This window comes from Sorex fumeus, unplaced genomic scaffold (assembly GCF_029834395.1).
Source record: "Sorex fumeus unplaced genomic scaffold, SorFum_2.1 ptg000035l, whole genome shotgun sequence".
Lineage (NCBI taxonomy): Eukaryota > Metazoa > Chordata > Mammalia > Eulipotyphla > Soricidae > Sorex > Sorex fumeus.
The window spans coordinates 22,804,869-22,832,596 of record NW_026606092.1 but is presented as its reverse complement, the minus strand read 5'-3'; the positions used below and the strand labels follow the sequence as shown (position 1 = coordinate 22,832,596).

General features: G+C 35.5%; 1 protein-coding gene across 1 annotated transcript in view; it reads left to right on the top strand.

Annotated features, from left to right (window-relative positions):
* The window catches only part of ARHGAP15 (Rho GTPase activating protein 15), a 759,615-nt gene that overhangs the window by 15,656 nt on the left and 716,231 nt on the right, over positions 1–27,728 (top strand). The window contains exon 2 of the mRNA XM_056117651.1: positions 13,614–13,792. Coding sequence (XP_055973626.1) covers positions 13,628–13,792 — 165 coding nt within the window. The 5' untranslated portion in view covers positions 13,614–13,627. The remainder of the gene's footprint in view (positions 1–13,613; positions 13,793–27,728) is intronic.

Below are 27,728 nucleotides of genomic sequence, written 5' to 3'. Positions count from 1 at the left end.
TAATTTTTTTGTTTGTTTTGCGGCCACACCTGGCAATTCTCAAGAGGGCATTTTTGGCTCTGTACTCTGAATCACTCCTGGGAATGCTCAGGGGATCGATCCTTGATGCCAGGGATTGAACCTGAGCTGAACACTTCAAAGGCAAGCTGAATCCTTTCAGGCACTGCCTCTCCAGCCTCTTTGAATAATTTTTATTTGTTTGCTTTATCAACCACAATCATAAGTGTGCATGGAGCACTTGTGACAGTGCTAAGAGGACCATGTGATGCCAAGGATTGAACCCAGGCTCCTACATAGAAAGCATGTACTCCAGCTCTGTGAGCCATCTCTTTGCCTTTTAATAAATAAATAAATCTCAATAAATCTGCCAAATCAGTTTAGATTCTCATTTTCCAGTATTCACCCCTATTCTGATCAGGGATTAATTATTAATTATTAGGCATAACTCCACCTCAAGCAAAAAATAACTGTACCACAGGTAAACTGTTTCAGCACCTAGTTAGTTCAGATGGAGAACCTAATTACCTTGATAAATCATTAAAGAAGAAAGGCATTTCTAATTAAAAATACACAAACTATATCTATAAAAAGTTCTTCCCACCTCGCAGCAAAGATATTTTTTTGAAAATTTCCAGTTCTAAAAAAATGTTGAAACAACATATCTTTTGAATATAAAACATAGGGCTGAAATGGTAGTACAGTAGGTAGGGTGCTTGCCTTGCATGTGGCTGACCTGAGTTTGATATCCAGCACCCTACATGGCACCCCACTGCCAGGACTGATTGCTGAGTGCACAGACAGGAATAAGTCCTGGGCTTTGTCCCGTGTGGCCAAATACCAAAAAGAAAGAGAAAGAAAGAAGAAAAGAAAGGAAGGAAGGAAGGAAGGAAGGAAGGAAGGAAGGAAGGAAGGGAGAAAAAGAAAGAGGAAGGGAAAAAGGGAGGAAGGGAGAAAGGAAGGATGGAGAAGAAAAGGAAGAATCTTTTGGATTGCAGTTAGATAAACATTTCATAACAACAAAAATTCATTAATCTCAAAACTCATAAATCAACCATTAAACTTAGTTATGTTAATATTAAATGCAAGATAAAATTTATTAGGGAATATTCCATTTGGAAAGTAACAAGTTGGGAAATATTATTACAATCATATTTATCTGTCTTGTTTTTGTTTAAGGGCCACATAAGGCAATACTCTGGGTTTACTATTACTTTCTGCTCAGAGTTCACTCCTCGAGGGACATATGGGGTGCTATGGATCCAACCAGGTTGTCTGCTTCTAAGGCAAGCACCCTACCTGCTATGAAATCACTGCATCCCTCATTTCTAACATAACCAAAAATATGTAAGCTTTTCCGATGATAATGAAAAAAGAAAAACAGGACAAACAACCTAATAGAAATAATAGCAGAAATCTTATAATGTACTTCACAGCAACAACAGAATAGGTGCAGAAATTAGACACTCAAGTAAAATTTAGAGTTAAATAACCCCAGGAAGAAAATGGATGTACTCTAAATTTCAATTTATATTAAGTTCAAGTAATAGTCAAAACAAAGAAGAGAAGATAATATTGACCCACATAGGGTAGGATGTTTTGTGAGTTAAAAAGCTTTGGGTACTTCAGGATGCTAATAGCATTACTTTTTATTTATCTTTTAAGTGTAGTTACATTGTTATGTTCATTTAGTAACAATTCATTGATTTTTTTCTGGCCTCCACACAAACTATTTAAAATGCATTTTATTCATAAATGATTGGGAAGGACTTTTAAATACTAAAAAGGAATTATTCTCAAATATTTAATTTTAATTATTTTGTTATAGTCATAACAATGAACTAGGACATTACTGTCTCATTTTCAAATATGCCCCTTTGGCACTGAAATCCAATCCAATCAATTCAGAATTTGAAGACATGAGCATTAGGGAGAGACTAATCAGATACAATAACAAATTTGCTAAATAAAACAAATGTCAGCCATATTTGACTACTGTCAATTACTGATGCCTGTTAATTACTGTCAAACACTAATTATGCAATGCACAGCTTCTCCATATTTTAACCTGGGTAGGCATAGATAGTGAGTCTGAAGCATCACAACCATTGTGTGATTAGATTTAATTTCCTTGATAAAAGTGTTTTGCAGCTGAGTTGTCCTTTCAGAAAAAAAATCGAATATATATAATATCCCAGATAATAAGCAATCATATGTTGGAATGTACTTTTCAGTTTGGTAATGATCCCACATAGAGAATCAGCCCTGTCCAGATACTCTGAGCATTCCTGCTTTGCTTGTTTTTTCTAATATGTAGCTGCTGAGCGACTTGTTCTGTGATTTATATTTTCTCCTTGACTGGCACATCATCACCTAGTGCACTAAGCTAGTCAGCCTGCTTTCTCTGAACTGATACTTTCATAAAAGGGACAGAAACTTGCTTAGCCTTTTTTGCTAACTTAGGTTAAAACTGACTAAGGACACAAAGAAGATTGCATGACTTATACCCTATATAGTTCTCATGTGTGTCTAAGGAAATTACCTTTTGAGGAAAGTTTTTATGCTGTGTAAAATATAAAACCAACACTGATATTTCACTTTTGCCTCCCATCTCCAACTTTTTGGCCACTTAACCTTATCACCAGAGGGAAACTAAGAAACAGTTCCACTAATCCTTCTCTTTTATTTTGGAGAGGGGGGGCGCTGTCACACCAGTTGTGCTCAGGGATCATTTCTGAATGGCTCAGGGGTCTCTATAGGTGTTGCAGACTGAACTGGGACAGCTGGATGCAAGGCAAGTAGCTTACTCACTATACAACCTCTCCATCCATTGTTCCACTAAGCTTAACGTTTTTTAACATATACTCACACTCAGCTCAGGGGTTATTCCTAGCTCAGGTTTACTCCTGATTAAGGAGGGATAAGGGAGATCTGAGTCACAAATACAGTGCCAGTGGATCTAACCCTGATAAACTTCATGCAAGGAAAGTGCCTTACCTGCTGGTCTATATTTCTAGTTCTGGTAATACCTTTTGTAGAGAAGTAGAACCTACTTCTTAATTTGAGACTCAATCAGTATTTAAAATAAATATATAGTTCCTTTGCTCCCAATAGGATGGATATTAAGAGACTGAGGTATCCAGAAATTGAGAAATACAAAGATAGGAATGGAGACAAAGAGTGCCTACCACACAGTATTGTCTAGGACTCACTCTACTCAAATATATTTTCACTTGTCATTTTCGCCACTTAGAATGCCCATGTGCAATGACAATAACTATTATAATTTACTCTTGCAGCTGACGTGCCAGACTTTGCCAGTAAATGCAGCATATTGCCCAGCTTCCCTGATATGAGTTAAATAAATTCAGAGCCTTATTATCACATTTATATATATAGCACCTGCCCAATCAAAGATAACATTACTGAGTAAGGTAGCATAGTCAAATTCCTTTACTGTGATCTCTCTCATTATATTTGACATTTTTGAAACTGAGTTTTATTGCACTCGCTTTGCTTATGGAAGTGGTCTGGGGAAATTAGACTTAATAGAGATGTAGAGGCCACAGGGAAAGAAGAAAAGTGAACTGCGAGGAAACTGAAATTAAAATGTTATTTTGGTAAATGGTTGCTGTGCTTGAGACAATAAACAATTGCAATGCAAGTTAATTACTGGCCTGTCAAGAAAACGTATCATGAAGGTTGTGCCACACATTACTTGAGGCACCATGGCCAGAAACCTTTTGCACAGGGAGCAAACAGACCATGTTTTACTATAGATCAACGTAAGATCTTTCCAGTGAATAGAGAAAAATACCTCAGAAGTAATATTTGTCTGTAGCATTGTCAGGAGTGAGCTCCTGACAGACCTGAGTAAGAAACTGGTCTTCCCACACATTCTAGGAATGGAATGGGGTCACAATTTTGTAGAGTTCCTGTATCTTGACACTCTTCCTAAGTTGACTTCCTAAGTGATTAAATTCATTGTTTTTCTGCCTCTACTTAATAATGAAATTACTTATTTATTAAAATCACTATCAAGAATGACATAAACATACAATACACATATATTTATGACAGAACGGTCCAAAACTTGATCATTGTATAACTGAAACACAAGCACAAATATTTGTAAGACTATGACTGTACCTCATGGTGTTTCACTAATAAATAAATAAAAAATGGTCAAAGACAGTTTTTATTAACAATGTTTTGCTAATCTAGGAACACTAGCATTAAATCTTACAGTTGTTTTCCACTTAGATATTTAAGAAATATTGTATCTAGGGTTTTGTCGGGATGTACAAGAATACTTATAATTAAATATAAGACCTTAAACTCATTGGAGGTGTAGAGATGAGGTATTTGGATTTTTTAAAAAATGTGTTTGTTTCTTTGTTTGGGTTTTATTTTGGGGTTTTATTTCATACCAGGTGGTGTCAGGGCTTACTCCTGACTTAGCTGAAGGATCACTCCTGGTGAATCTCAGGGACCATATACATTGTCGGGGATTGAACCCCAATCAGTCTCATGCAAGAAAAATGCCGTACTTGCTGTACTACTAGAAGTAAGATATCCGAATATTTCTAAATATGTAGATTCAACATAGGACAAGAACTATAATACTTAAACTTAACAATGTGTCTGTCAAGAACAGAGGTTGGGGAGTTAGATGGAACTTAGGGCCAATGATAGAGAAATGTAGACGTTGGTGATGGGATTAGAGTTGGGACATTATATGGCTGAAATTCTATTATCAACTATTTTGTAAAGTATGGTACTAAAACATCATCATCATCATCATCATCATCATCATCATCATCATCATCATCATCCTGAAACAAAGGACTTAATTGCAAAATACCTAACATGTACCTTCTGAACTCTGTATGACTGTCTTTGAAATTGGGAGGGTTGTTGTTAACATAAGTTTTTTGTTTGATTGGTTTTGTGGTGTTGGTGCCAGGAATTGAACCCAGAGTCTCAGACATGACAGGCAAGTTTCTCTACCTCTGAGCTACATCCTTGTATGGAGCTCTTACACCTTCAGACCTAGAATTCTTAAATACAACAATCTGGAGGACTTTATTTTTTCAAACTCAGATTCCACTTACTTTGGAGGCTTTGACTAAAATTAAGGATATCTGGGGAAGTCGACTTAGGTCTACTTTGAACAGGCTATGGTACTTTGGGTAAGATGCTTGGTATCCCTAAGGTTTAACTCATTCATTCTTTTCATTCTGTAACAGAAAGACATAATCATAGTACTTAATTAGTTTGCCAACCTCAAATGATTTTTTGACAAGGGTGTTTTAAAGCAGTGCTCAGGATCCAATTGGTCACTTTCAGCACTATTTTGCCAATCAAAAGTCAGTTTATTGTTACTCAGGGGACCATAAGCCACTCCTAGCAGTATTGAAGGGTATCTCAATATACATTCTGTGATGCTCTGGAGATGCCATTGCTGGAAATTATAGCCTGACTGGGCACATGCGCATTACTTTCTTTCGGGCTTCCCTTCAAAGGATGTTTTGGTGTGCCTAGATCCAACTCAATGCCTGATACACATGTATGATACACACAAACTCAATGCCTAATCCCATTCAGCAACATCCCTGGACTAAATAATTCTTAATATACTTTAAATTTTAATGCTATCAATGAAAAGAAAGATGTGAAAAGTACACCTAACTCACAAGGGAAAGGCTCTGAGCCTTAGTGTAATTTATAGAGTGCAACCAATAATTGATAGGACAGCTATGAAATTCATTATTGAATGAAATAGCAAATCTACTCCTATATTGTTATCTGTATTAAGAATAGGTGAAATATGTCCAGAGTACCAAAGAGCTAAGTTTCTTAAACACAAGATTGTGTGGTTCTTGGTTCTTGTGAATTGCATTCTCATCGCTGTTTCCTGTTTTTGAAACAGCATTGAAAGTGGAACTAGTGCAATATTATAAGTTATTCTTGCTCTTCTCTTGCTACATAGAAAATCAGGAAGTGCTAAGAAGTTGTGAAGTCAGTGATAAGTCATTTTTATTTCAATTAATAAATCAGGGATATTTACTTTTCAGATATTCAAAATGAAACAATTAGTCAATATTTTTATTGGAAATTTACTACTTCTATGTGTCTCTTGTAGTATAAAAGTAAAGTAAAGTAAGTAAAGGCCCTCCCGTTGATTATCGATTTGCTCGAGTGGGCCCAGTAACGTCTCCATTGGAGACTTTGTTGTTACTGTGTCTGGCATATCGAATACGTCACGGGGAGCTTGCCAGGCTCTGCCGTGCGGGCGAGATACTCTTGGTAGCTTGCCAGGCTCTCCAAGAGGGACGGAGGAATCGAACTCGGGTCGGCCATGTTGGCTGCGTGCAAGGCAAACGTCCTACCACTGTGCTATCGCTCCAGTAGTATAAAAATGTATGAAAATGTTTTATTTTAAGAGTTTTTGATAATGGTGATGATGATAGTAAGCTAAATGTTATAGAAAAACAGGAAATATTGAATATCCATATATATTTCATTAAGCTAAAATTGATCTGATATAAATTAACAAAATGCCAAGTAATAGTAGTTTGAGGATAAACATGGACAAGTATTATTAGAACTGATTTTTAAGTCTAAGATCTAGAGAGTTGACATCATATAAAGTCTAAGATCTAGAGAGTTGACATCATATTAGTAATGTAAACATAAAATTAAAAAAACAGAAAACAGTTTTTTGGAAGTCCTAGTGTAGTAAAACAGAAAAAAGGCCTCAAAATTGGAATTCTTTACTGGCATTTTTGGATTTCTTCCTGATGGATAGTTATTCTGGAACATAACTATCTCCTAGGTGGTTGGAACAAAGTCATGAGGGACCACTGGGTATGAAAATTTTCTTTTGACTTGAAGCTGGCAAAGCATTTTAATGAATTTTTGTCTCTGTAGTGTTCTTTCATAATGACTACCATGGCAGGACTATCACATTGCACAATTACACGACAGAGCTTATAATCTGTCCCTAGTCATAAATGCTACATTTTTTCCTGAATTTATTTAGGTCATAAATGGAGTCAAAGAAGATAAAAGCCCTTATACTCAAAAGATATTTCTCACACAACTTGAATAATGGCCTGTTTGAATTTAGGTAAATGTTTTTCTGGGAAGTAAGAATAAAATATCACACTTAGATGAACTCAAGCTAAGTGAGGCCTACACTTATTATCTATAAAATCATTTATGATTTTGTGTCACTTAATTTCCCTCCCATCTAAGTGATTCATCTTGATCTTGAGACTGGGTTGGTTTAAAGGATTCTTGTGGTAAAACATGTTAGACGCCTTCGAAGTGTTGCATAAATGAGGCTTGAGTAGGTTTTTGGGGTGAAAGGCGTGACAAAGGCAGGGGCCTTAGTAGTCAACAAGTGAAAATGACTGTAAGTTAGAGGGGAAAATAGGAAATTCTAGTTGTTAGAGAAATAGTACAGGGGTACATAGGACTGTGTCAGTCACATGTTCTCCTAATCATCACTGGGTACAGCGTGGAGGTTACCCAGCCAAGATGGTCCTGTTGGCCCCCAAAAATTGCTAGCGTGACCTACTTGGTCCACAGAACTGCAGAACCTGAGCATTACTGCATCCTAGTATTTGACTATATTACCTAGTTGACTGAAAAATTCCAGAGGTGCTTCCCTGTGAAAACAGTTCTGTGAGCTCTTCCCCCCCAAACTATTAAGATATTAAAAAATATTATATAAAATGGGCAGTAGAAATAATGTAAAGAGAAAGAAAAGTAAGTGGAACCCAAACACACTATGCACAATTTGGTGTAGAAGCGATCATATTCACTTGATGCAAGAGGTTTTAGCAGGAAGAATGAGAATGAATGCCCTCAGAACCCACAAGCTGGACAGTTACAAGTTTCATAGCACCTATTACAGCTGCTATTTCCTTTCATAAGATGGCCTTCCTCCTCCATTCACTGTCTTTTCTCCTGCATCTCACTAAGCCTTCAGGGAGTCCTGTTTTTTTCCATTATGCACTTAATCCATCTTTGTAAGGTATTGTGCCAAGAAAAACACTCTTCTCATATTCTCTCCTCAGAATGCTAAGAATATGATCCCCTTGGGACCAGAGAGATAGTAGATAGAACAGAGCATAAGGCTCTTGTCTTACATACAGTGGAACTGAGTTCAATCTCAAGCATCCCATTCGGTCCCCCAAGCCTGTCCCAAGTGTTGTCTGAGCACAGAGCTAGGAGTAAGCCCTAAGCACCACTGAGCATAGCCCCCAAACGAAAAAAAAATAGCCCCTTATAGAACTAGTTGGGTTACATGCAATGTAGTTCTCAGTCAAATCTTCACTTCCACGTTTCTTTAACCAGTCATCTGTTCCAAGGCACTCAGGTTTTTTCCAGATTCTGGCTATTGTAAAGAGTGCTGCAATGAACACACAAGTGCATATGTCATTTCAACTATACCTTTTTGCTTCTCCAGGATATATTCCCAGAAGTGGTATTGCTGGGTCAAATGGGAGCTCAATTTCTAATATTTTGAGAAGCATATACTGTTTTCCAAAAGGGCTGAACCAGTTGGCATTCCCACCAGCAATGAAGGTGGGTCCCTTTCTCCCCACATCCATGCCAACACCAGTTCCTTTTGTTCTTTTGGATGTGTGCTTCTCTGTAGCGTGAGGTGATATCTCATAGTTGTTTTTATCTACATCTTCCTGATGATTAGTGATCAGGAGCATTTTTTCATGTGCCTTTTGGCCATTCGTATTTCTTCCTTGAGAAAGTTTCTGTTCATTTCAACAGATGACTGGTTAAAGAAATTTTGGTACATCTACACAACAAAATACTATGCAACCATTAGAAAAGATGAAGTCATGAAACTTGCATATAAGTGGATCAACATGAAAGTATTATGCTAAGTGAAATGAGTCAGAAAGAGAGGGATAGACATAGAAAGATTGCACTCATTTGTGGAGTATAAAATAATAGAATGGGAGACTAACACCCAAGAATAGTTGATTTTAAGTACCAGGAGGTTTGCTCCATGGCTTGGAAGCCAACTGAAAATGCTGGGGAGAGAGGCAGCTCAGATATAGAAGGGAACACCAAGTAAAGTGTGTTTGGAGGACCTGCTCAGGATGGGAGATGCGTGCTGAAAGTAGACTATTGACCAAATACGATGGCCACTCAATACCTCTGTTGCAAAACACAGCACCCAAAAGAAGAGAGAGAACAAAAAGGAATGCCCTTCCACAGAGGTGGGGTGGGGGGTGGAATGGGGGTGGTGGGAGGGCTACTGGGATCATTGGTGGTGGAGAATGGGCACTTGTGGAAGGATGGGTACTCAATCATTCTATAACAGAAATGCAAGCGTGAAAGTTTGTAAGTCTACAACTGTACCTCATGGTGATTCATAATAAAAGATTTTTAAAAACAAATAAAGATGTAAAGGGCCAGAGATATGGCTCAATGGTTAGAACACATTGAAAAAATAAAAAAACTTCACTCCCATAGGAAGCCAGGAGGTAATAACTTACTCATCTATAAATAAGTAAAATGCTATCTACTTCATAAAATGCATCCACTCTTAGAATCAGGAGATAGTTCAGAGAACTAGAGCACATGTTTTTGCATATAGGATAACTGGATTTGATACCCAGTTTCACATAGTTCTCTTAGCACCAAATTCAGAACTTGATCATAGAGTCCTCTGGATAAAATTAGGTAGTATTACTCAACTCCAATAAATATATTATTTTTTCTTTGTTTTCTTGAAATTCTATAATTATTTTCAAATAGTCAATCAGAGAAAAACATATAAAGGGTCCTATAGCTCCTAGAAATTCTCTTGCCGTACTCACCCATCTCTATTAATTTGGGTTTTTTTTTTTTGCTTGTTTAAGGGCCATACCCAGTTGTGCTCAAATATTACTACTCCTTGTTCTGTGCTCAATGTCACTCCTAGAAAGACTCAGAGAGCCATAAAGAATGTCCAGGTATCAAATCTGGGTCAACAGCATGTAAGGCAAGGGCCCTACATGCTATACTATTGCTCTAGCCTTCATTGTTTTCCCATGATGAAACAGAGATACAATGACTTGCACAAGATAACAAAGGTGACTGCTAAAAGCAGTGCTGCCTCTATAGGTCAATATAGATTCTTTTTATGAAGCTACATGAACCACCAGAAATGCAAGATTTTCATTCTCTTATGACAATTCTAGATGTATATTCCTTCATTCATCCCCACTACCTACAAAAACACTCAAATTTAATTGCAGGAAACTTCTTAATTATCAAAGTTCAAATGTTTCGGGGGCTAGAGTGATAGCACAGCATGTAGAGTGTTTGCCTTGCATGCGGCCGACCCAGGTTTGATTCCCAGCATCCCATATGGTCCCCTGAGCACCACCAGGGCTAATTCCTGAGTGCATAAGCCAGGAGTAACCCCTGTGCATCGCCGGATGGGTGTGAACCAAAAAGCAAATATGTATATATTTTTAATATTATTTTTATTAGGGCTGGAACGATAGCACGGCGGGTAGAGCATTTGCCTTGCATGTGGCTGACCAAGGTTTGATTCCTCCGTCTCTCTCAGAGAACCTGGCAAGCTACCGAGGGTGTTTTGCCCGCTCAGCAGAGCTTGGCAAGCTCCCAGTGGTGTATTCAATATGCCAAAAACAGTAACAAGAAGTCTCACAATGGACACGTTACTGGTGCCCACTCGAGCAAATCAATGAACAATGAGAGGAAAGTACTACAGTGCTATTATTTTTATTAGGTTAAGAAAACGTAATAGACTGAATAACAATACTTATGTAGGATATAGAAAACATATGATCATACACAGGATTAAGGGAACATAAAGAAATAACTATATTACCTATAGGTGACTGTAAACAGTTATGTGATGCACTTTTTATTCTAGTAAATATACACCTCATATCCCTATATTAATGATTAGATTGTGTATATTTAAAAGTTCTCAAAAGAATGTCATAGTTCTTAGCAATAATGAAGATATTATTTTGTATGAATTTATTTTTATTTAAAATTTATTGAAAGATATCTTTTATTTTGGATAACATATTTGTATGCTATATCACACATATTGGACATAAGAATTAGCAGAAATATATAGGTTAGTAAGTTTCTAAAACTTTCCAATGATTGTTTTATGAATTATAATTAAAATAAAATAAAATATAAACTAAACTGAATCAAAATAAAGGTAATAATTAAAGTGCAGAAATGCAGATAAAGAAACAATGGTACATCTACACAGTAGAATCCTATGCAGCCACCAGAAAAAAAAAGTCATTAAATTCGCTTATAAATGGATGGACATGGATAGTATCATGCTGACTGAAATGAGTCATAGAATGACTGCATCATATGTGGGTTATAAAAACAAACAGAATAAACATAGTATGAGACAATACAAGGACAGTACAAACAAGGGCCAGGCTGAATGGCCCATGGTTGGAAACTTGCTACAAGTGGTGGAGGAGGGCAGTAGTTAGGATAGAGAAGTCTATTATGACAGTGGTAGCTGGAAATGATAACTCTGGACAAGAACTGAGTACTTAAATAGGTTAAGGGTTAAGCATGATAACATTTCAGTAGCTGCATTGCAAACCATAATGCTAGAGAGAGAGAGAGAGAGAGAGAGAGAGACAGAGAGAGACACAGAGAGAGAGACAGAGAGAGAGGGAGAGAGAGAGTACCTGACATAGAGGCAGTTGGAAAGAGGGGATGAGAGAGCAACTGTAGACATTGGTGCTGGGAAAAGTACACTGGTGAATAGTTGAGTGTTGGAATATTGTATGGTTGAAATCTGATCATGAAAAATTTTGTATCACACTGCATACCTCATAGTGATTCAGTTTAAAAGACTCAATTAAAAAATTAGAAGGTTGCAGTTTATCTTTCCACCACAGAATCTTTAGGTGTTCTTAGTTTTCTGTCATTAGATGCTGCATTGCATTTTCTAGAATGTGCTTCTTCCACACAGTACAATGTGTTAGAAATTAATTTTAACTGATTTATGCAACAGTTTGTTTTAATTCTTGGCATTTAATTGGATAGAAAAACTGAAATTTGTCTACCCTCCTGTTGAGATACTTTTGGAATAAAATAACTCTACCTCTTTTTGACCAGTTTCCTTTGGAAATGATCACTCTTTTATTTTTGTTTCTGATATTATTTTAATGTCTCTCTTAGGAATTTTGTAAGACTTACCTCCCTAGAAAAATAGCCTAGTGCATAGAAAAAAATTGTCATATATTGACTTATTTTTGGTAAGTTATCAATCAGTTGCCTTGATTGTATTAATTAATTAATTGCCTGACACTTTTTCTACTATCAAAATATTTTCTAACTTTACTGGTTATTATGATTCTAACCCTATTGTATTCCAAAACATTAAGGTAGCAAGATAGTTTGTTCTTTAAAACATTTTTTGTGTTCAACTGAATGCTGCCATTGACTAACCATATTTTTTCTAATACATATCACATGTTAGCATGTGTATACATTAGAAAATATATAATATATATTATATTGTAATATATTATATATGTGTGTGAATATATGCGTTATATTATATACTAACTAGTATATGTATACTATCTGAAGAAAGAAGGAAGTTTGCTTCTAGTAGTTCAGAATATGTCTGTGTTGTAAGTGTTCTATTTTGAATATAATTATTCATTTCCTTGAGGGTCTTTTGGATGGGACAGCTGGAAAAAAATTACAGGTTTAAGGATGGAACTAATCTCTCTCTTGGTCCACCTACCATTTGCCACAATTTAGTTCTCTTTGCTTTTTTTTCTGAAAAGTTTCCTTGATGCTTCTACTTAAAATATATCCACATTGAATATTCTTTCAAAAATCAGATTCTTATTGATATAAACACAAATTAATAAATAAGGTACTGATTTAATCTTCATTCATATTCTTCACATATGTAATCTCCAAAAAAAAAAAATTCACTTGAAAATCAAACTGAATTCAGTTGAATTACCTCAATAGGCAGATGATAATAAGAAATTTTATTTTACCTCTATGGATTTGGGGATGGGGTGAAAACTGAGCACCATGCTAAAATGTTCATGGACGTATCTGATAGTCAATGGAACTATTTTTGGCTTCTTCCACCAGTAATTCTACTCATTAAATATAATCGCATTCATATAGATTTTAGTTCCACAAAAATAGCAGTACATACTGGTGGTAGAATGTGTTTGGTGAGGTGGGAGAGGGATAGGTCATAGAACAGTGATGCGGCAACTGAAATGATCATGTACTCTAAAGATTCTTGCTTGTCAAATTCATTTCTATATAATGAATATTGTGTAATATTGTCATTGGAAGGAAATTCCTTCAAGGAATTAGGAACTCCACAGAGTATAGGTGCTCTACCTACGAACTGTAAATTCCTCTGGCCTTTATTCTACTGTCTGCACAGAAGTGCTCCAAACAACAAAACTAATTGCCTACTTTACTACTCAGCTGGAGACTCTTTCATTTTGTAATATCTAACAGGAATGTGTATTTTACCAAGAATTTTACTGATAAAGAATATCTATGAATTAAAATAATGCTTTGTGTTTTAATAGAACGGCAAGACAATATGCAGAAAACTACAAACTCTGGTACCTCCATGGAAATGCTGAATTCCCCCTGCCAAGGCACTGGAGCTGTGCAAATGAGAATCAAAAATGCCAATAGCCACCATGACAGGCTGAGCCAAAGTAAATCCATGATCCTCACTGATGCTGGGAAGGTCACTGAACCCGTAAGTCAAATACCCCAATACCCCAAGATCCCTGACAGAATTTTGTAAAAAAAAAAATAATAATAATAATAACAACGACAACTCACTATACTCATTAGCCTTGTGTTTTTCATTTTTTTAATGTGTGTGATGAGAAAGTCTTTTGTTTTGTAATGCTTTTTATCTTGCCTACTTATAGTCATAATAATATCCCCAGTTGTGAGAGAAGAGCTGGGCTTAATCCAGAGTGATAAAGTGGATTTGGAACTAGACTGAAGAGCACCTTTGACTCATTTTAAGGGCCTCTACTATCATGCTTCAGTGTCATAAAAATAATGAGGTTATGCTAGCATGTGGTGTTTGTACTTCCAAATACAGTACATCACTTTGAAAAGCCAGAGGCTAAAATTAGCTAAGAATGAACTGAGAAACAAAAATGTTTTTAAAAATCTGAAAATTTCTTCCTTAAAATCTTCCAACATTCTCCAATATTGGAAATCACAATTTTACTTGGAATGAGCTTATATGCTGGAAATAGTGTGGCGATTGAAGGTTTGAGAGGAAGCCATTTTGTCTCGATAATGTGTCATTAGGAAGATTTGAAATAAAATAGTTAGAGATGAACTCTAGTGCCAATTGTGTCCCTGCCCCTGCACGCATCCTGAGCCACTAAACACACTGATTGTGATGAGTCTCCTCTGGTTAATTTTCTTCCATAATGGTGGTAACTTGCAGCTGAGGCCATAGGATGTTACAAAATTATTTATGCAATGTTAGCCACTCTTTTGGACCCCAGATCTATTTTGTTTCTCAGAGAGAGAGCAAGAGCGAGAAATAGGTTAGCTGGGGACAATCTGTGAGTCCCAGTCACCCTGCAGAAACATGTGAGCTATTAATTGAGTGTTCTGTTAATATCATAGGGGCCTATGAAATATTCAGCTCCCTAACTGAGTTATTAAATGAGATAAACTTGCTCAGTAGCATGTTACCAGTAATATTTATTCAGTCATTTTTCACTCACATTCCAAGTGCTAAATTAACCCACAATGATCTCAGAAGCTTGGGAAATCTATGGTCGTATTCATTTTTTCCTCAGGTGTTTTAGATGAATTTTGCAGAAAGAAGCCATCAATTATATTTGGGGAGTGAGAAATACAGCCTACACTAGGTATCTAGAGATGCAGTTTTCTTTATTTACTTTCTCGTTTTAAAGAACTGTCTGCTGGGAGACGAAGCATTGCCAGTCTGAATTCTTTTTTAAGCCAGTTAAATGTTCCTCAACTCTGAACTGGAGGCAGTGGTTAGAGTAAATTATTGGAATCTCTATAATGTATTATCAGTAAGAACTGTACCTTTGAAAAAGTTTAAAAGTTAAGTATATTTAATGATGCCTAACATAGTTTATTGGCTGTGTTTAACAAAAGGCACTATGCCGCAGTTGTTTTTGACAAGCATGAAAACATCACAGCATGAGACTGCAAAAGGAATTATGGAGAGAAATTACAAGTGATCCATCTCTCAATGAATTATCCACCTCAATAGCCCGCAGAACTCAGCTACCAATTAACACCTACTTTATTACATGTTGGGATGTACTTAATAACTTTCATGTGTTTATGCACTATTACCTTGACTGATGCCTCTTGTACAATTAGGCATAATTGGCATATCAATATGCAAAAGTTAAAAGGATTAACCCTCTTAAAACTAATGAGCATTTCTGTATCCAGCTGCTAAATGAGACAAAATTAGCATTTTTCACTTTTGGGCAGGATTTTATCATGCAGTTTCTCATTGTTGATATTACCTTGTTACATAACTTTAGTTTAGGGGGTTATATGCTGGACTGCTAGAGAATAAGAGTTTTCCAAAGTTAAATTTGCTATAATTATCCCGGGTTTTGTTTCTGCATTCTTAGCTTGGGCAATATGTATTCCTCGATAAGGAACAAAAATAAAAGTTACTTTTGGTTATGTGTGCTCAGTGCATAATTATATAAAAAGGGTATTTTAGTGAGGATATGTCATTTCACCAAGAAAACTTGGCTCAGAGATACAGTATTGAAAGCTTGCCATGGCACTAATTTTCTTTCTGTCTCAGTTCTTTTCATCTCTTTTTTCCATGCACAATTTTCTGACTAGATACTGACAGAATGTAAAGTATTTTGGCATATTTATTCAAACAAGCCTGTTAAAGATATCTGCTCAAGCTAAACTAAGAACTTGGTTTTTCAAAAGTTGGAGGTTGGGGTAGGGTCAAGGGGGGTGATTTTGAACTTAGGAGAAGTGTGAGGCAATGTATACTGAGAACGTGTGCTCATTTGTTCACATGCACCGTGGTTTGTTGTAGCAGATATATATCTACATAGATATAGATATAGATAGATGTATACATATAATCTGTAAAGGAAAAGAGTTTTTAAGGAAGCTCATATATTCTATATCCTATTTATTATCTATGGCGTATATGTGTTATATACATACACTAATTGTTCTATAATTGTGCAAATCTCATATGAACTTACTGGATTATATAATAACATAAGAATCTGATAGAAAATTCCTGATTACTTCACTTATTGCAAAATAACAGCTTGAGCATTGAACACATGCATAATTTGTCATTATTTCATAAATTCCTTTTTTATTTTGCTAACATATTTTAATATAACTTCAAATTTTGAAGTCATATAAAATTTTCTTATGTATGTTATAAAAGTCTGTCATCTTTGACTTCTTGAATCAATGAGAATTTTGTAACGCCAATCAAAATATTTTTTCTGAACCTAAGGTAATCACTCACAGGTTACTGGTTAAACGTTTTGATTTCCTTAGTGCTACAGGGAAGCATTGACATTGACAACTATTGACACTCAATAATTTTATTCATAGTATTAATTATTTTCTATATACCAAATAATCTTTCTTATATGACTGGTAAGGCCCTTGTATTTTCAAAATTCAAGAAGTCCACTTGACTGGAGCAAGGTAGAAAGTTTGGGCAGGGTAGAACATAGTTAACTAAAAATCATCTCTCAGTGAGATTTGGAGACTTCTTCTTGATGAGAAGGGTACTTTGGTATCAGTGATTTGTCGTTTCATTTGTTGTACCAAAGTGGAATCTTTTAAAGGTGGACTACTTATTTACCCAAAAATGCGTTAAACACAGAAACAGAGGGATTAGTGAGCATGAATGGGGCAAGTAAAGTTTGCCTCTTTAAGGAATGAAAAGACTAATGTGCAATCCAGCAAAGCGTTAATGCAAAAAAGGTTTTAATGTGACTTTCATGTTATTTATAAGACTGTTGCTTTAGCCTTCTAGACAGTTTGGAATAGATATTAATGAAGAGTTTAAATAGCCCATATCAGGAAAACTGCAGAGATAGAATTTGCTGGCAGGAACTGTTTCAGAATTTAATGATAGAGTCTCAAGCATCAACATGTATGAATATTCACCACTCCCATCTAGTAAAGCCCACAAAATTGTATTACTTCAGGACCACTGTGGACAGGGAAATATTTTCTTTTTAGTGTTCAGTAAAGACTTAAGTCCAGCCATTCCTAAATGTTAACAATCAAGATTTCTTCTTTGCATTCTCTTAACAGACTGTGCTAGTTCATTTTTCTTTTTAATATATCATAAGGGGAAAAAGGAAACAATTTTCTTTTGTTTCTTACTTCTGTGATTATAGGATACTTGCCAAAGTTGTGGCTAGCCAAAGAGGCAGACATAAAAATTGCTACTAAAAATATAAACCTTCTGTTTAGCTGAGTTTTTGAGAACTATTATGAGACTGTAGGACTTGTCCATGTTTACTTCAAATCAAGCTTATAGTTAGGTTTGAGGCTTTGTTTGTATAAATTGTCCTGAAGTGGATCCTGATATTTAATTAAAATGACACTAAATCACATTGAATTGATAAGACTTGGCATCCCAAACAAAGGTAATTGCCCGTATTGGTTTCGTGCAAAAATAGCACTGCTTGGAAAATGTGCAGCCAACACAGACTGTCAACTCCATTTATAGATCAATATGTGAAAACCATTGATCAGGCAGGCATGTATAACAGTAACACTTTGCATTTATTTGTTGTTTTTATACCACATTAAGGCTTACAGGATTATAGACTTCCTAAATATTTTGACTTCCTCATAAATATATGATCTGTTGCATGTTAATTAAATGAAAGACTGCAGCCATTTCTAAATTTGTTTTTAGTTTGATGATTTCCTTTTATTACTGTGGATTGTACGATCTGAAAGTGGATTAGTTTCCTTCTGCATAACAAGTAATAAAGCTTATTTTAATATGTCCTATTTAGTATAAGATGTGACTGCATTTTTACTTTGAAAAATGGAGATAAAAATAACTGTTTTCTCTTAGTGAATGGCTTATCAGTTTTTTTTATTATTAACTGTTCATTTTTAGTGCTCAGAGTAAAATGACTTCCTGGCATATTTTGCACACCCTATAGATAACAGGTCTTCTTGATTTCTCTGATAGAATTTGTCTTATTTCTTTTCTTATTGTCTAGCTTTGCAGTACAGCATCTGATCAAACACTGTGTTAAAAAAAAAAGATCATCTCAATTAAATTCCAGACACACACAAGCATAATTTGAATTCTGTTTTTCTTACTTGAGAACCAGGCAGTTCATAAGAACTATTTTTATACGCTGTATTCTGCACTTATATCTTTCTTATCTAATCAATGTAACAACACTGTTCTGTTCCTAATCTTTATTGGACTATTGTGGATGACATTTGTAAGCCATTTGGTTTCTAAGGAAGAGCTTGAGGAAGAGCTTGAGGACCGTGGAGTGGAACTCTTGCTAGATCCAAGCCTTTGATACCACTGTATGACAATGTATCTTTCACTGTCATTTTCTTTGCCACCGAGGGATGAATTTTATTGAGAAATCTCTTTATTCTTCTGTGTACACTAGGAGTGTTATTTTTAAAAAAATATTTAGCATTATATATAACACTAAAACAATGAAAGAACCCAGATCGCAGAAAACCAATCCCCAAATTTAAGGGTTACCTAAGGTAACTAGTCTGCTGAAGAGCAGATGAAACAGTTTATTAGCTAGAATTTTGACTTGTACACAATTTGCCCTGGGAAACAGGGGGAGGAGATTCAAACCCACTAGAGAGTATTCCCTCCCTCCCCCCCCCCCACCTTGTCCTTGCCATCCTATATCATCTCATGCTTCAAAAGCTTTAACTTTGTTTACCAAGCACAAATTGGACTTGCCAAAGGGTTCTCAAAGTTTACCACAACAGTGCAGAGTCTTACTTCAAAGAATGGATCCAAGCTCTGAAATTCAGGGACATGACTGTGTCGTTTCCATTTTAACTTGAGCATGGCTAAATTTGTTTATAATCTCCTACTGATTGAACATGGTGCTGAATGTACATGAGATACATTTTTTTAAAAGTTAGTCCTCTGATTACTAATTTGAATCCAAAACTCTAACCTTGTTAGCATCTGGACTTATTTCCATAATAACAACCCCTTCAGAACCTACAAAGTAATGAATAATTGACAACAAATGAAATGTTTTGATAGTTGTCGGCACAAAGCATGTTTAATGTTTTGTGTTGCTTCCTAGCTAATTATGTAGATGACACATTTGTCAGACCTTGACTGCCATTAGAAACGTGTTTCCAGAGGGGAGAAAAACAGGCTATTCATAGAGTAATTAACTAGAATGCTCAATGACCTGTGAGAGATTCAAATCGCTGCCAGTTCAGACATTGTTTTGTTACAGAAGCAGAGGGGTAATTAAAATTCCAAATTACAGTCCTATGATGGAGCATTTGTTTGTTGACAGTATACTCTTACTCTAGTTTGTTAATTCTTTTTTAAATTGCTTCTAATCCATTTTATAGCTTTAGGAGTTCCGTCTTTGAATTTACTGACAACTAATATTATGGTAAATTGTACTTCAATGGAGGACTGTACGCCTAACCGTTTGCAGGGAGCACAAGGTGGGTGGGATGAAATAGCTCCTTCCCTAAAGTGACATATCAGGTGCTGTCAGTGGGAATGCCACTAACGTGGAACATCTTGTTAAATGCTGTGTTTCCAATTCAGTAATAGAGGGAAATGTCCTCATAGAGAGCACAGCGATAAAAGGGAAATTTGCAAGGAGCTTTTGAAAAGGAAAAGGAAACCTAATCTCTGAGAAGACATGATTGATGAAAGGGTTCTGTTACCAAGGAGAAAGGAGTAAAGACTGAGGATAATGCAGGGAAGGGTGTTGAGTTCTATACAGAAGAAGCAACAGTCTGGGAAGTCTCCCTTAGATCACTCAAAAACAAGGGCGTGCTTCGCAGTTTCTGCTTCTTTCTCTGGCCAAGAGCAAAGTATGGCTTTGTGGCTAACACTTCTGAAATTTACTGATGAACTGCTGGTGTGCTTTATACATCTAAAAGGCTAACATTGTCTCAGACATTCAGCTCAAGTGAAATATTTATTTAGGTTACTGAAAGTGAGAATATAGTTTTATTAAGAAGATGTGACAGCAGTCACCCCATGTTGGATGCACACGAACTGACAGAAGCATCCAGTGAGCTTTGATTATCCCGAAGTCACTGTCAGCTAGGATTGATTTTCACTTTCTCCGTTTATGTAAGGGTTCCTGTAATACAGCTGACCCTGATTCATGTTACCTTGTCATTTCACTGCATGGATCAAGAGGAGATGAGCTGAAAATAGCTAGACACTGACCTTGAACTTGCCAGAAAACTGAGAAGTGACAGTGTTGGTTGTCTTTTTCTGTTCTTTTTTTTCTTTTCTTTCTTTTTTTTTTTTGTATAGTTCACTTACAAAGATCAAGAACTGTTCCTCTGATGAGTTCACTGTAGCAGCACAAGGGGGCAGAGCTGTACTAGAGATTACAGGTAAAAGAGCTTCTATCTCAGCACGGAAAGGCTCTGAAATACCAAGTAAGAGCCAGAGGTCTCGTTTTTACATCTTAGTGTAGACATAAAGGAGAATTACTGATGAATCAAAATTTCAGGTCCCCTGATGTTCATAATCAGTAATCTAAAGTGTACATTCTAATTAAAAAAGGTTACCTACTACTCTCTGTGGCAGCAACTATGCTTCACTACTAAATTATTTGAATCATCTCTTATTTAATTCATACATTACTTTCACCCTTAAAATAACTTCTAAATCACAGTCACTCTTCTTAAGAGAGTTTTATAGCAAATTTCTCAGGTGACAGGTAACTTTGGGGTATAATTATGGAATTGTATCAGAATATGAAAAATGTCTTTTTGTAACATAAGCATCAAAATCCTCCAATTAAAAGTTAGCACTGTAATATGATGATGTACACCTGCAAGAAGGTGAAATACAAGCCACAAATTGATGTTTGTCATTTTATAAATGTTAGTTGTACCTTTCACATTTACCTTAGTTTCCAAAATAGCCCTTTAATAGAATATCACTAGATCCTCAATCTGCTTTAAAAGACACTATGTTGAATGTGCTTCTTTGCTAGCATGCAGTTAAGCTAAGTCATTTTTATACTGGTGTGAAAGTCTCTCAAAAATGCCCTTAAATAACTTTTCAAGTGAAGCAGAAAAAGAAACAGGTGGAAAAACAGAAGAACAAGTACTGACTTGATTATCCCCTATCTTGTTAGTGACTTACATAATGGTTAAGGAAAATCTTTGCGTGTGCCAGCCCAATACCACTGCAGACTTCAAAGTAGAAAGATCCTTTCTTGTTTATAGATTTCTTTGTGTACACACATACACACATGTATCTGCCATGCATTGATAAGCATATACATAATACGTAGTTCATATACATCTCTCTATCACTAAGGATAATGCAGCTAGATATAGAATGAAATGTGCATAATATTTATATATTTGTATTTACTTTATATTCCGGGGGAAAGAATCCTACACTTATATTTACATCTTCAAATATTAAAATTCCTTCAGTACTCCATCTTTGTAAGGACTATTGGCACCGTTAAGATCTTAGAAATAAATAGAACCCCATATACTTTAAGAATGACAGTAAAAGGAGAGCATTCTGTTTTCAAGAAGTTGAAAATATCCAAAATATCTGCATAATCACAGAAATCTGTTAACATCTAGTCGCAACATCACTTAGATGAAAAGAGCTCTGTGTTTTGAGGATTAGACCTATAATTTAATAAGATTTGCTGTGTGTGAAGAAGCAAGCCAGTGAATTTTCACTTACAAAATTGGCCTGTCTAAAATTGATAACGTTGAGGGCAATTCTGAGGAAGGGTCACCCTTAAAGACAACAATTCACTCTCCATCCCTGCTCAGAGAGTATAGAAAAATCTCTAGAACGCCCTCTCCCAGGTGGGAGGAAACACCTTGCTAAATGCTCGATTAGCTTCTGCTTCTGAGGTCAATGAAAAAAATAAAGGTATTGGTTGCTTAAACGCCTCTCCAGAGTTGTTTCACTTCTCTTCTGAGTGTAAAGCTTTTAATAAGGGACTCGAGTCCCTGATGTGTTCCGATTTGGTTTATTGTTAACATCTGCTTAATTACCCTCTCAGGTTTGTGTTGGGAAGCATGAAAGTATTTGATTCAGCCTTTGAATCCCTAATTTTTTTTTGAAGAGATGTGGGCAAAGTACATGTCAGTTTTCAAAGAGCATATTAAAAACTGATAAACAGAGCCATCTCCAAATGGTACCACGTAAGGAAAAAGTGTGGGATTTTTGTTTGTTTGTTTCTTAGTGTGAACTGCAAGTAATTAGCAATTGTATGAACAGAGATGAGACATTCCCTCATGGAAATTATGCCATATTCTTTCCATGCAAACTCACATATATCCTATGAAGTGAAGGATTTCTGGTTTTTACTTACTTCCAGTGCACTTGTGTAAATTAATTTGGGAATAGAAATATGGGATTTAAGTTGTATCAAGATGTAGGGTTCTCATAGAGTAAGAAAGTTTAGGATTCTGAAAAAGTGAGAAATACTGTTTTTTTTTTAATAAAGTAGAATCTTAGGGGAAATTAATAAAGTTCAGACAAAATTCAGTTACTTTATACTTTCTTCTCCTTCTCCTTCTCATTATGACTATTATATCTTCTTTCCTAGAACAAAACAGCATGTTATTTCTAGTGGTCACTGTCATCATAATTGTAGCTTAGAGTTTCCACATTCAAATGTCTTTGACTATAAAAATTATGGTAACATAGTTATCCCTCGCCAGTTTATATGCGAATTATTTTAACTATCTCCATTTGGGTGAAATAAAAAAAATAACAGAATAAAACTAAGTGAGGTGTCTATATATTAAATTTTTTTACAAGTCTGACTTGTAGAAAGAAGATAAATCAGTTAATTTTACTCCTTAAGTAAAGGAAAGCATACAAATGACTACTATTGTCTTATTAATATTTTTCTCTTAGTAAATATTTTTCAATAAATGAACACTTTCCCCCTGAAGTTTCAGGATGCTAATTGTGGAATTGAAGGCATTCATAAATGGTCATCTTATTTTTCTGTTAATATGTTTCACAATATCATAAACATAAATGTCAGAGTACCATTTCCTTTTGTCTCTTTATGAAGAAACCGTATTCTTGCCTCATGACCTTGCGTTATTTCTGCAGAAGAAAAGAAACAGTGATGATACTAACTTTCCTTCACTACTTTTGGTCACCTGACCTGCTTTCATTCCCACAGGGTAAAAGGAAGCTGCAGTTTTCATATTTCCAATAAGAAGGGACATGTGTCTCCTTGCATCGAATTGTCTTAGATCATATCATGTAGCACAAAGTGACCCAATACAAAAAGACAGAAAAACAAAGTGACAGTTTTGTTTGCTCAAATATAAATGCCAACATCAAAATATGGAGGTAAATCCTAGAGGTCTATTACCAGATCATAGGAATTGCATAGCAAGTTCTAATATTCTGTATTCTCTAATAGAGAAACATCAAAGAAAAAAATAGGCTGAGCTCAGGATAGGTAAATTGAGTGACTCTACTGCTGTTTTAAAAATGTTGAGAAAGTTTGTCTAATATTTGATAATACATCATATACTGTGTTCTTCCCTACTTGATCACAGCTTGACAGGTTTCACGGACATTCCTGTCCATTTTATGGATATTCCCTTTTTTGTCATGCATTACTGATAGTGTCAGTGCCAGTAATATATGATCAAATAGGCAGGAAAGAAGGATAGATGTTGCATTTTTAGGTTATTCATAAACTCCTTATTTTTAAATATCCTAGTGAAAAATTAAAAAGTTTTATTTTTAACTTTAAAATGCTATTGCAGGGGCATAAACAATATTACAGTATGGGAAATGTGCTTACTTGCATGTGACCAACTCACATTTGATCTCCAGTACAGCATCTCAAGCCTACCATAAGTGATCCCTAAGTGCAGGGCCAAGAATAAGCCCCGAGCAAACCTGGAAGTTGCCCCAAAACAAAACAAACAAAAATAAAATTATCATGCATCTAATGCAGCATTCTTAGAGTCGCCATCTTCAAAACATTTTGGTTAATAAAGTCCGCCTTTGAATGTAATCTCATTATTATTGTTTGTATTCTAGTATCCTCTATCTTATGTAATAAAAATTATGAAATGTATGAAATGTTAGTCTAATGGTGATTCTGAGGTTACAGCACTAATAACTCCTAGTTCACTGGATGGCAAATCATCTCAATCCAACCTGTGCTGTGTCTTTATGAGAGTAATCAAGATATAAAGTGGGTCAAAAGGACAAGTATTGTCATGCAACCATTCACTATCTGTCCTTGTATCCATCCAACAGCCCTTGATTGACACCTACCATGTGTCTAATACTGTTTTGAAAACTTTGGATGCAAAACAAAGAAACTTTCTGTCATCTTGGGAGAAATATGTAAGTGCAGGAGAACCTGCAATATGAATTCTGGTTCTTAGTGCAGTTTATTCACTTTCTAGATACTGTTCTTACCATTAATACTTCTCCCCCTCAACACCAGTAATAACATCATGGCCCTTGAATTTTGACATAGATACTTCACACAGTGTTTAATACTGGACTGTGAAATAAGAAGCTTCAAAATATCTTCTGGAGGATACAATTCTATAGGCTACAAATGTCAAATGAAGTTTTATGTGTTTTTTTCCTTCTTCTATTTTGGAAAGGTCTCACACAAGCAGGAGTCTGGCATCATTTACAGTGGATAAGCCTAAGATTTAGTGGATAGGACCATACCTAACAGTCCCCAAGGAATCAAACTCAAGAATTTTTGCACACAGGATATGCACCATCACATGAGCCGTCTCCTAAGAGGAAAAAAAATTGAAATTAATAACTGCTGCCTGATTTCAACCTACTTAAAACTCTTTTGCACACTACCATATTTTCTGTCTTACCTATTTTCATATATTCAGGTTTTTAATGTACTCTTTTTGCATAACACACATATATTTTTGTTTGTTTTGGGGCCACGCTCAGTGGTGGTCAGTAATTACTCTTAGCTCTGTGCTCAAAGATCACTCCTGGTGGAACTTGAAGGACAATATAAGATCAAATCTGGGTCAGCCTCATGCAAGGGAAGTGCCCTGCTTGTTGTATGATATAACTCTGACCCCATACATATTTTTAACTAGTTAAATTTATAAAGTCCTTTTTTAAGTATCACTTTTCTTCCTTCTTTCCTAGTCTTATGACAAACTTTAATTGGGGTTAGAATAATTATTTTATATATACAAATTAAAATTAATTTTTCATTTGAAATCTATGGCAGTGAATGGTTTCAACCAGAAAATAGTACTTAAATCCAATTTAGAATTTCCAAGGCAATCAAAGTACTGTCAAATCCTTGATTTAAAAGCAATCAATATAGAGGCCAGAGAGATAGTACGGGTTTTAAAATGTTTGCTATGCATGTGGCTGGTTCAGTCACAGGCATTGCATATGGGCCTCTAAGTATCACCAGGATGAACTCTGAATACATAGCCAGAGTAACATCTGAAAACTACTCTGTGCAAGTCAAACCCCATCCTTACCAAAATTTTAATAATTTTTGTTATTAAGATCTGATGGGGCCTCACTAAACATTGTATTCCACATATTCATGACTTCTGTGGTTGATGGTTAAAGGGGCAATCTAATATATAAATCTACCTATCACTAGTGTTATTCTTTTCTACTTAAGGAGAGCATGACCACATAAATACCTAAGATCCATTGCTTATGGAAATATATTTTTAAGTCCATGGGGTTTCTCTAATCATAGTTTCTTTTGTGGCACAGAAGTTTCTTAATTTGATGTGTTTATCTTTGCTTTATTTGCTTAGCCATTGGCATTGAATCTTTATTATGAAGGGTTCTGCAAAAGAATAATATTTGGCTATAAGAAAAGAGGGAAAATGTTATTTGCTGCTATGTGAAGTTAGTGAGTAAAGGAGCGATGGATTAGGAATGCTCTCTCTCATTTGTTAGGATATAAAGAAACAAACATAGTAAGGTAATGGCAGATGACCAAAGGCAACAGAAAACGACATCTGATCTACAAAACTGGGCTTACCTGGTGGGGATTGAGGCACTGAGACAGCGGTGGAGAGAAACAGAGGGTGTTGTATTTTAATAAGGGCTGCATGAGACCCTATCATTAACAGTATTGTAACTCATTGTGCGTCGAGTTAAAAAAAAAAAAGCAAATGCAACACACTCATGGTTATGAAACTGATGTGCATGTACAGTAAATTGAAAGCAATTACCCTAACCCCACACAATTTTTGACTCAGTTGATAGTAAGAACTATCTTGAGACTTACTTCTTTTAGGAAAAACAAGGAAATAAAACTTTTCTGAGGATTAATGTTTTAAAATTACATCTAAATTTATTGCCAAAATATGAAAAAAAACCTAACATGCTTAAAGATATGACTTTATCTTAACTGCTTCTTAACCTGATAACTTGATCACATAAAACAGGTTCTATCAAGACTTTGTAATCCCTTATTTCTCTCAAGTGTGTCTTTAATAGGAAGGCATGATAATAGACAAGAAACTTGCATTAGATTCCAGACATATTCAAAGAACTGTTTTGCACCTCAGGGCTATAAATCTGATCTTTTGTCCACTCACGGTGTCATTTCATACCTGAGTCCCCATTTGGTACCTGATAACTTAGTTCTAATCAGTCTTGGAAGATCAAAGCTTCCAAAATTCACCAACATAAACTAGAAGTCTGAGAGTTTCTACAAAGTCTTTATGGCAATGTGGAATTCATATACACAGAGCTAATGGGTGTGAAGCAGCAATCACAAAGAAATGGCTGACTCAATTTTGCCACAGATATTTTTTTAAATACGAGGTTGTGTTTTAAATTTTTTATAAGTCAAAGGTTGGAGTGATGGTATCTCATTACTTTGCATCACTAGCTTGGCACTAAAGACATGTCCATTTTTTCTTTTTATAATCACTGCCACCTACTAGCTACACAAAGGTGGGATCATAATGGGGCTGGTCAGGAGGTAATAATTGTTGGCTATAAAATTCATAATTTTAGATGACAGTTATGAGTCATAAATTTGGAAATGTGGGTCCTACCACATTTTTCTGATAGCATAAAAACAGTCTGTTATATAGCTAAATATGAATTTTCTTATTCAGATTTTCTCATTTGGTTTTAATTTCAGATTTAGACTCTTACATTATTATAAATTAACAAACATCTTGCTGCATTTTAGACAACACCAAAATCTGTGATTTCTTATGGAAATGGGTATTCTCTTGTCACCAAGTTATAAATATTCTATTTTTTTTCTGGGTTATCTAGGATTTAACTTCTGTGAGTTTTGTTTAATAGTTCTCAAAACTTGATGAGAATCTAGTTTGCATGAGAATCAGTGCACATCTAAATCTTGTTTAAAAAGAAATCATGCCAGACTTTCAAAAGTGAAAAATGATGATAGAAGTTCACAGTATTATAT